General features: G+C 51.7%; 1 protein-coding gene across 1 annotated transcript; it reads left to right on the top strand.

The window, feature by feature from the left end:
- Nucleotides 1-762: 762 nt before the first annotated feature.
- IST1 (IST1 factor associated with ESCRT-III) lies at nucleotides 763-9,805 on the top strand. Its single transcript, XM_054389575.1, has 10 exons — nucleotides 763-797; nucleotides 2,757-2,854; nucleotides 3,482-3,662; nucleotides 3,922-4,009; nucleotides 4,308-4,391; nucleotides 4,750-4,860; nucleotides 5,064-5,270; nucleotides 6,368-6,460; nucleotides 7,555-7,600; nucleotides 8,698-9,805. Exons 2-10 carry the CDS (start codon nucleotides 2,767-2,769, stop codon nucleotides 8,895-8,897), a joined length of 1,098 nt encoding a protein of 365 aa, XP_054245550.1. The 5' UTR covers nucleotides 763-797; nucleotides 2,757-2,766; the 3' UTR covers nucleotides 8,898-9,805.
- The last annotated feature ends 371 nt before the right edge of the window (nucleotides 9,806-10,176 follow it).

Raw genomic sequence — 10,176 nt, 5'->3', positions numbered from 1 at the left:
GCCCGGCTGCCCGGAGGCTCTCATTCGTACCGCTTCCGAGCCCAGCGCCCGGGCCGGGAAGCGGCTGTCCCCGCTATATCCGAGCTCACCGGAGTCTGGCTTACCCTGCAAGGTCAAAAATCACGATTTTACCATTACTGTCAAAACCACCACGTGCGTTAAGAACTCATGCATCCGTTCAAAAACGAACAGCCCCGCAGAGCGGGGGCGTCTGGGCTTCCCCACCTCAGGCCACCATCCGCCTCGGAGCGGTCGCTACCGTAGTACCAGGGCTACGGGCGCCCGTCTTTCTGTCATGGAGGCGTCACCGCTGCTGCCTGGCCCTCGAGAAACCGGAGACCTCTCCGCTTGCCTTCGGCTCTGCGCACTGCCTTCAATCGAGCGTGTCCCGTCTCTGTGGAGGCGGGGCTCACGGCAAGGGCAGGGGCAACCTCCGCGGAACGCCATGCTCCCGGAACCTCCACGCCGGGGACGAGTACCGGGCGGGCGCCTATGGGTTGGACCACTGTACACTCAGTTGAATCACTGTATACTCGATAGGAATCCCTCCGCCGGATTATTTAGTTCCTCAGCATCGCTCCCCTCGCTCATGCCGCTGACGCTTCTTTCCCAGAACTCTGCCGCGCCTGTGCGGGACGAGATCTCTGCGATTTTTCAGCCCTAGCTGCCGCACCAGCTCAGTCGTACCCCAGGAAGGAGCTGGGAGGGCCGGGCCCGTGGATCCCTCCGCATCAGCGAGGTGGTGCGGCCTCGGCCCGCCATTTTGGGTACCTGAAGCCTGCGCGGAAGGGCGGCCGGTGAGTGTGGCTGTGGTGTGGTGGTCGAGCTCACTGCTGATGAAGGTGCTGGTCGTGAGGAGGGTACCTTGCTCCTAGTGTCGGGTTGAGGGCAGGCCCAGGGCTGTCACGTCCGCGCCGTGGGACACTCCTACGGCGCTTCGTAGTTGGGGACGGCAGCGCTGGGGGCGGGGGAAGTCTCTTCCCCTCAGCCTCGTCAAAGTGCAGCAGAATCGGTGAAGCTATCCCGCGGTATCCTGCCCGCTTTTCAGAACTGGCCCTGGCCGCTGGTCAGCACCGCGGGCGAGCCCTGATGTAGCTTGCGCAGCCGGACCCCATCCTGGCCGCAGGCTCCCTGCTGCGCGGGGCAGCAGCTCTTCTGCAGGGCGGGGAGGGAGGGCGAGGTACGGGGCGGAAGAATTGGATCCGTCTTTCTGCAGCAGCGCGGTCGAGAACCAGGGAGTGGGGACAACAAAAGTTTTTTCAGAGTGTCTGCAGGGTGGCTGCGGAAGAATGTCTGGTGAGCTGGAAGCTGCTTGATGGCGGTGTTTTGAGTTGAACTGTTAAAGCAGGCTACTGTTAATCAGAGTAGTTATCTAATCGGTACATTTACAGACTCGTACTGAGACTTTCTCGCAGCACTATATAGCTATTTTGATGTTGTAGGAGTATGATCCAGTTACAGAAGCGCAGAACTTTTTATGGCGTCAGACATGCATATGTATTTCTCTAGCAATGTCTTTTGAACTTGGCTGGTTCACTGCGTCAGTGAAATAGCTGTCTGGATGTGGGAATAGATCACCTAAATAAAGTGGACATACTGTAGACAGTGATAAACCTTATGTAAAACACTTGTATAACAAATGCCCAAAAGTCTGTTCCAGTCTGTCGTTCAGGTACAAGCCAAGGTCCTTCTATTTAATGTGATGGCTCTTAAGAAAGCATTTTTTGATTCACAGTTCTTGGCATAACAAAATATTATAATAAAAGGTCTTCCTGGGTAGGTGTTTTGTTTTTTTTTTTTTTTTGAAGGACTGAGCCAGGGTTGTACTGGCTCATAAGAGACTGGAGAAGCACCAGAACATGTGTTCAGTGAGCAGGAAGAATGTGGGGAATATGGAATTACAGCAGCTTTTTCCTTCCGATGACAGGACTTTAACAACCTTAATTTGTACAGTCCTTAATTATACATCTGGTTTACAACTTGCATATTAACAGGATAGAGTTTGGCTTGGTTCTTGCAGATGGCCTTCACATTTTTTTTAAAAAAAGATTAGTTTTGTCAATGAAGTAAGAGAGAGAAGAGGAGATTTGACTGTGTAATATTTGACACAGATGGCATCTTGAGGCATTGGTTTACTTCCCTCACCTTCTGAAGTAATGGAATGAAAACATGTCATCAGGAGCTGTGCTATTTGCAGTGAGGGTGGGGGTTCACTTGAGCTTCTTAGAAATGTAGAGTTAAATGGAACTTCAAAACACTGTCTCAGTAAGCTCAACTTATTGAACTGAGGCACTATCACCTTCTCCTAGACCACTGCTGGTAGGTGTTTGTTTAATGTTTCTTAAAACCTCACTGTACTTTGGCATTCACATCAGTGGCTAATGTTACTTATCTGGATTGAATAGACCTAAGCTTTAACTTATTGCTTTATGTTATGTTTTCTAACTCTGTTCCTATTTGTGGAGTAGTCCCAGTTTTTGACTGTCTTACGTCTTTTCTGGGGTTAAGATTCAGTCTTATCTGGGAAGTTTTTATTCCCTGTTGGTGTTGGGCAGATGCAGGTTTGTAAAGTGGGAAAGGGAATGGTGAGTGCTGTAGGTCCAGTCATTTGTAAATGACCAGATTCAGGAATAGCAGGCCTGCGTCTGGCTGTTTGGGGATTTTTTTTTTCTTCCTGTTCTTCCCCAGGAAAAACAGTGACTGATGTTCTGACTAACAGCCCTTGATTCCAGTGACCTTGTCCTCTTTTCCTGCAGAGCGTTTATCATGTTGGGCTCTGGGTTCAAGGCAGAGCGCTTGCGAGTCAACCTGCGCCTCGTCATAAATCGCCTCAAACTGCTGGAGAAAAAGAAGAGTGAGTATTTCAGGGGGCAGGTGTGACCCAGGATGCTTTTGGGGCTCAGGAGGCTTGAGGAGGTCTTTCTGGAGTTGTGGTACTTAAATGTCATGAGCATGGGTCAGTCTTTTGCTCTTCCTTGCAGCCTGCCCTGGTGTGCAAGTACCCAGAACTGGCCAGAATGTGCCCTCTTGTCTAGTCTCCTGGCAAGGGTTACAGTGCAGTTTATAGGGTGCATGGGGTGGTAGTTGTGGACTCTCTGGACAGACATACTGTTTTGGCTCTTGGGCCTTCTGTACTCTCAGTGTGGAGGAGAACTTCCTGGGGGCTGTGGGGGTCTTTCCCAAATGTCCTGTCCTGTCCTGCCCTACCCAGAGTCCGAAAAGATTCGTGCAGGAAAATTGAAGGTGTAGGTGTGTTTCTAACAGCTAAAAGCCCACTCACTCTCCTTTCTTCTGTGAGTTGTTGTGCTAGGACGTAGACACAGAGGCTCCACCAAGCCGTGGCTGAGTGTGTTGCACTGCAGAGGCTCCATAAAGGAGAGAGAGGAGTATGATGTCTTTGTCTGTGGTAGGGGCTGTGGGTGGGTGCAGAGGCAGCAGCCCCTGTCAGCAGAGTGATTGACTTCGGTGATGTTTGCTGTAGCTGAGCTGGCCCAGAAGGCAAGGAAGGAGATTGCAGATTATCTGGCAGCTGGGAAAGATGAACGTGCCAGGATTCGTGTGGAGCACATCATCCGTGAAGATTACCTTGTGGAGGCCATGGAGATCCTGGAGCTGTACTGTGATCTGCTGCTAGCCCGCTTTGGCTTGATTCAGTCCATGAAGTAAGCTGTGTTCTAGAGGTTGTGCTGTGGGAGAGGGCCCAGGGCTCAGAGAGGTGTACTCCCTAGGGAGAGGTGTGGGGTACAGAAGGGCATCTGTGCTTGTCTCGGTGTCCTGGGGCCTCCAGAGAACTTTTCTTCTCCAGGCAGGGAAGGCTCTGGACCCCAGCGTGTAGGATGGGGACTTGGATGCTAAGCAGATTGAGGAGAACAAAGTGTAGGTGCTTGGTGTGGAAATAGCATTGTCTTCTGTTGTCCTCAGGGAGCTGGACTCTGGCCTGGCAGAAGCAGTATCTACACTGATCTGGGCTGCACCACGACTCCAGTCGGAAGTGGCTGAGTTGAAGATTGTGAGTAGGGTTGTTTGAAAGGTGTTACACATTCAGGGCAGGAGTTGCACTGCCAGAAGCTGGTGGAAGCCTTTGTCTAGCACTTTGTGTCATTAATGCAGAGGGTGTGTTTCTGGACTCTGCAGATGGACATCCCAGTATAGGTGTCTCTGGAGCATCAGGACTGGCTGAGGGGTCTCTATGGCAGAAACGAGGGTGATCTGGGGAGGGGGTAGCTGTAGGGGCTACAGGAGCTGTGCAGTGAGTGATGGGGAAAAGCAAGGGTGTGCGTGTTCCCAGAGTTTCTCTTCTGCTGCAGGTTGCTGACCAGCTGTGTGCCAAGTACAGCAAGGAGTATGGGAAGCTGTGCCGGACAAACCAGATCGGGACAGTCAATGACAGGGTAATGAACTGGTGGAGCTGGCAGAGTGGACAGGCCTGCTGTGGCTCTCTGCCCTTTTTTCCTGTGGCCAGTGGCTGATGCCTGTGGCTCATTGTGGAGTAGGGTGGGCCAGCTGAGCTGCTGGGGCCTGCCTGCAATGGAGCATGGGAACAGAGTGCTGCAGTCCCTGCCTGTGGGAGGAAAGGGACAGAGTGCTTACAGCCCTGGCTGTGGTTGCAGCAGCCTCCTCTATGGCAGTGCCATGCTGGGAGGAAGGGCCTCTCCAGGGCTGCATGGTGCTCCCTGCCACAGTGCCCTGGCACATAGGGCCGCACAGCTGAGCTCTGTCCCGCTGAATCTCTGCACTCCTGTGTTCCAGCTGATGCACAAGCTGAGTGTGGAGGCACCACCCAAGATACTAGTGGAGAGGTACCTCATTGAGATTGCCAAGAACTACAATGTACCCTATGAGCCTGACTCCGTGGTGATGGTAAGTGAAGCACCTGCCAGCCTGGAGCTCCCTTCTGTGTTCCTGTGGCTGAAATGTCCTGTTAGTGCTGTGTGGGCTTCCAGAGCAACAGGGCTGTGACATTGCATCTTGTCTGGTGACAAATGATGCATCTAATGCAGTTCAGAGGGCTATGATCAGAACAGAGATGTGTCGGTGAGCAGAATCCTTCCCCTCCTCTCCAGGCTGAAGCCCCTGCAGGTGGAGAGGCAGACCTGATTGATGTGGGATTCACAGATGATGTGAAGAAGGGTGGCCCTGGAGGGGGAGGAGGTGGTGGATTTACAGCCCCGATGCTTGGTCATGATGGACTAGTACCCATGCCAGTGATGATGCCTATGCCCATGCCAACACCAAATCCACCTTTCTCTTATCCACCTCCAAAGGGACCGGTAAGTGCCTTTGCTTTGAGTGTTCCCTTTTTCAGTGGAAGACTGACTGTGGTGCTTTGCCCTGTGCCTGCTACCTGGGGGGTGTCCCTACCTCACAGCTTGATGTCTCAAAAGGTCATTGTGTTGGTGTGAGACTGGGGTAGAAATTGTGAGTGATGCAGCTGAAGCTTCATGTTGCTTGTTGAGTGTGGAGGTTCCTATTCCTGTTCTCCAGCCATCCCCCTTTGCCTTCAGGGAACAGAGGAGGCCAGACTTAACTCCTGAGGCAGTCTCTGACTGCCAGGCTCTTGGCCAGAGGTTGGAGCTGCACTTTGGAGTTGGTAGGCTGGTAGTGTGCCAAGATTCAGTCAAGGAAATGAGGTGTTTTGTAGGATGGGAGCAGCACAGACGAATGTGGAGGTGCCCCACCTTCAGGCCTGCAAGTGAAGGGCTCCAGGCCAGTGGCTCTTGGAGATGATTTGTTGCGAGGGTGGAGGTGGGAGGTGAACAGAACACTGTGCTCTAAGCTCAGTCACTTACAGGATATCTGTGTAGACAGGGGAGTGGCCAAACAGTGGGATGTTTGGAATCTTAATATGGTCCAAACAATGCTGCAGTTTTTGTAGAAAATCTGGGCTGAGGATCATCAGCTGCCTGTTGGCCCTGGCATAAGTATGCTGAGGACTTGTGCCAGATCTAGGTGTTTGAGGCACTGCTGAGTTATGAGTAAGGCTAATGCAAAGTCTAGTGTGAGCCAGTGACCTCCTTCCTGTTTTGTGATACTGCAGTGGGGAGGTAGCTGGGGTCTGATTAATGCAGGGTATTGCCTGGAGTCCTGCTACTTCTGATGCTTTGAAAGGTGAAGTGTTCAGTCTTGCTTATTCATTAGAATAACCCACAGTCCTGTTAGCTGGGTCTGGTTGCTCCATCTGACTGTATCTAACCTCATACTTGAGAGTTTTTTTCTAAAGTATTAACTTTAGCAGATTCTATACTTGCCTGCATTTATATGGTATTACTGCTTTCTCTGACTCTTATTGCAGCTAAAGGTGTGCTGTGTCCCATGGTCACTCTCTCAGGTGAGTAGTCTGATGCATGGCTGTAATCTCTCTGTACAGGAGAACTTCAATGGCCTACCGGTGGGGACCTACCAGCCTTTCAGTAACATACATCCACCACCAATTCCAGCAACTCCTCCAACATATGAGTCTGTAAGTGCCTGAGCTGAGTCTGTAGGCAGCAGGGGGGAAGCTCAAAAGGGTGCTTTGGTAGTCACAGAAGAGGCAAAGCACACTGCCATCAACCTTTGGAGCTTTCAGGGTGGTGCTTGGCATTGCTCGTGGGTGTGGTGAACTACTCTGTGTGATGAGATCATCATCATGTGATTGCAGTATGACTTGTGAGAAGTTCCTCATTCAGTTATGTGTATTGGCTCTAAAGGAAAGCCAGGATTTATTTTACTGTGTTGTTAAAATGGTGATAAACAGTTGGCAAGTGGAGTCCACAAACCCTCGTTTTTTGCAGTGAGCACAGGTTTATCGCTCATATGACATATATTGAAACACTTTTGCTTTCCCAGACATTTCTTAGCCTTGAGGGAAAATGAAGGAGAGGCTTGAATCTTTTCTGTGCTTGGCTATGTTGCTTCCATTCATAATTATTCCTTCCATTTTGCTTTTGGTGATGTGCTGCTTGGTTTTCAGTATCCTGAGTAGGGGTGAGTGTAGCCAAGCATGAGTGTGTGCTGGCACTTTGTACAAGCTGCGCAGCAGCCCCTGAGTGCAGGAGATGCAGATGCAGCAGTTGTTAGTGGGTGGGGATAGATGTCACCAACTGTAGCCACAGGGAATGATGAGGAGCTAAACTGATACAAGTGACTGTGCTGCAGGCCTTTTCCCCAGCTGGGCAGAGACCCGAGGTGGCCTCATTTCAAACCTTGCTACTGGTCACAAGGACCTGTCTGTTGTTTATGAAAGAAAGGAAGCAGTAGCTGTGATGAAGAGGGCAGTACTTCAGACCTGCTAGCAGGTGTGCTCTGTTTACCCAGGTCCAGAATATGGCCAGTGAAGCTGCTTGGGTTGACAGGGAGGGGGAGGAAAGTTGAAGCACTGATGCCTTTACCTGGGAGAAGAGAGATTCTTCTGAGCGTACTGGATGCCAGGGCTGCCTGCCTTGCCTGCCTTCTTGGGGAGGGGTGGGGTGTGCACTGCTCTGTGTGAGCATGGTTGCTATGGCCCAGTGCCTCCACAGGTTGTGAGCCTGTGCCTGGTAGGAGAGAGAGCTGTAATAACAGAGTCTTTTTCAGATCGACGAGCCCAGTGCTGACAAGGATACCTCTGCGCCAGTGGTGGGTGAGTGTGTGGGGAGGTGTGGGAAGCAAGAGTGGAGAGGGGATGTGGTTATTCTGGTGTCCCTGGGAGGAAACTTTCCATAGAGGAACTGAGGTATAGAACTTGGTACATCTTGGGAGCAGGATTTGAGTTTGGAGAGAAGTCTCATGGAGTTAGAGAGTATCCTTTCAAAATAAGGAGATCCACAGGGAAACTGAAGACTTTGGAGTCATCAGACCAGCTGATGAGGTGTTAGTCTGAGGCAGAATAAAATAGGAAAGCAACAGCTATAAGTGATGGTTTTACACACTGTAAATAATATTGTTCTGCAGCAACATAATGAAAGAAGCAGGTGCTAAGAAGATGGATAGGTTTGTATTTATGTCAGTGTAGAGGCTGTGCACAACAGAACAGGACTAGTAGAGATGGCTGTTACTTGTTGGTCCATCTGCCTAAAGGCTCACAAAGTGCTTCATGCATCCATGACTGGATCATAACAAAGGTCTGCCTGTCCAGTGTGAGCCTGCTCTGTGTGTTCTAAATCACTTGTTACTGCTAGCACTTGATACGTTCGGAGAGGGATTTTGGAATAAGTAGACACTTGCCAGCTCCAGCAAGGATTTCTGACTGTCTAATGGAGTCCTGTGGAGAGTGTTGGTGGTGCATGCAGAAGGAAATAGGGCCATGGTTGCTCTGGATCTGGTGGCATGTTTAGTTTTGGCAGCCATGTGACAGCTTGTAATTCTGCACCTGTCTCCAGGAGGTGTCAGAATGGAGAAAAACAGGACTTTGAATCCCTAGGATGCAATCCAGACAGTGTAGACCTCTGGGAGCTACAGCGTACCCCTTGCTGGCTATGGGTAGTGGAGGAGAATCTCCTACTGTCTGGTGCAGCCATGAGATAGGGTCGCAGTCTAGATCTGCCATGGATGCACCCTTGAAATGTGGTGCTTTTGCCCATTGATGCTGTGTGCAGCTGGGGGATGTGTGACCACTGGTCCTGTTCAGACAGATACACTGGTACTGCCTTTTTGGTACAGCCACCATTCTTCATGTGGCTGTTCAGCCTGGTGAGAGTGTGGTGATGGTGAGGTGAAATGATACTTCTCTTATTACAGGACCTGGGCCCAAGTCAGAAGCTTCTCCTAAACCAAAAGCTGGAGCTCCCAATACCATCGATAATTTTGTGCTGCCTGAATTACCATCTGTGCCAGACACGCTGCCCACAGCATCTGCTGGTGCCAACTCTTCTGCCTCTGAAGACATTGACTTTGATGATCTTTCTCGGAGATTTGAGGAGCTAAAGAAGAAAACATAAAATTGGGCTGTAAGCCCAGTGTGTGGGGCAGGACCTGTGACAGCTGCTTCTCTCTGAAAAACACTCCCCTTGAAACTGGTTTCCTCTATTAACCTCAAATGAACACGCTCTTCTTTTTGAGCTCTCTTCCTGCTGTACTTAAACCAAGTGCTGCCACTTTCCTGATCATTGTTGCTCCAGGAAGTGAGACATAGGGAATCTTGTAAGGCTGGAGCAGGGAATAGCCTTGTCCAGTCTGAGTAGCTATACAGGAAAGCTGTACTGATCTGGGTGCTGTTTCTGGCTCTGTGCTCCTCCTACATGGAAGGGAGAGATAGTGTCTGAGACAGGATGGGGCTTTCTCCTCTGACCTGGTGGGCTTAAGGGCAGCAGCATCCGCACACTGCCATTCTCTGCTCTGTGGCATGTGTGGTGGGGACGGTTAAGTCCCTTTTGTAGGACCTTTGACTAATGGAGGCTGTGGTGGGGAATATGAGGCAGAGGAGGCATGGTGTTGCCCCTTGAGGGTGTGCAGGATGCTGGTACTTCTGCCATCTCCTTCTCTCTGGTTCTGGTTTGCCTAATGTTCTCTTTGGTTCTCGTTTGGGGAGTCCTCCATGGCTGTCCTGGTGTTCTTGGCAGGGAGTCTGTGCCCTGTTCACAGAAGGGCAGCACTGTACAGTTTAAGCAGTGCGAGCCGGGCAGGTGTTGGCTGTGCGGCAGAGTGCACCGGCTGCCTTCCAGCTGGGCGCTAGGCATAGGAGGGGACCCTGGATTTGAGGTAGCACCTTTGCTGTCCTCTGATCGAGTGCTGGCAGCTGGACCCGCTACTCACGGGAGGTGCTCTGTGTCTGTACCCGTGCAGAAACCTTTCACACAACCTTTCTGTGGAGCTGTTGGTTTGTAGCTTACAGTTGGTTCCTAATAAAGTCGAGGCCTGCGAGCAAGAGTGGCACGCTGTCACTGGGGGTGTGCGGCTGTGGGAGTGCCCGGGGTGTGGAAACGGGTGGCGGGGACAGCTCTGTTCCTGCTGGGTTTCGGGCCTCACTTGTGGCCTGGGCTCTTGAGGATAGCTCCTAGAGCTCTGCCGGCCGGGTCCCCGGGGCAGAGTTAGGGTGGGCCCACTCCAGGCGCCGTCCTTGCCGTTTCGCTCCCGCCTTGAGTGCTACTGCGCCCCCTACTAGGTGGCCGCGTCCAGCGTGTACCAACCACGGGGGCGGGCTCCCGGAAGTGCCGCTACACGTGTCGGGCTGAGCAAATGGCGGCGGTGCTGCGCGTGAGCGGCCGGCGGGACTCGGGG

The sequence above is a fragment of the Indicator indicator genome, chromosome 19, assembly GCF_027791375.1.
Source record: "Indicator indicator isolate 239-I01 chromosome 19, UM_Iind_1.1, whole genome shotgun sequence".
Lineage (NCBI taxonomy): Eukaryota > Metazoa > Chordata > Aves > Piciformes > Indicatoridae > Indicator > Indicator indicator.
Note: the sequence above shows the minus strand (reverse complement) of the source record. Positions and strands in the feature narration are given on the sequence as shown.

Coding starts and splice junctions, on each gene's coding strand:
- IST1 (XM_054389575.1), top strand. CDS start 2,767: ATGTTGGGCTCTGGGTTCAAGGCAGAGCGCTTGCGAGTCAACCTGCGC. Junction 4,392..4,749: donor TCGGGACAGTCAATGACAGG/GTAATGAACTGG, acceptor CCTGTGTTCCAG/CTGATGCACAAGCTGAGTGT. Junction 4,861..5,063: donor AGCCTGACTCCGTGGTGATG/GTAAGTGAAGCA, acceptor CCTCCTCTCCAG/GCTGAAGCCCCTGCAGGTGG.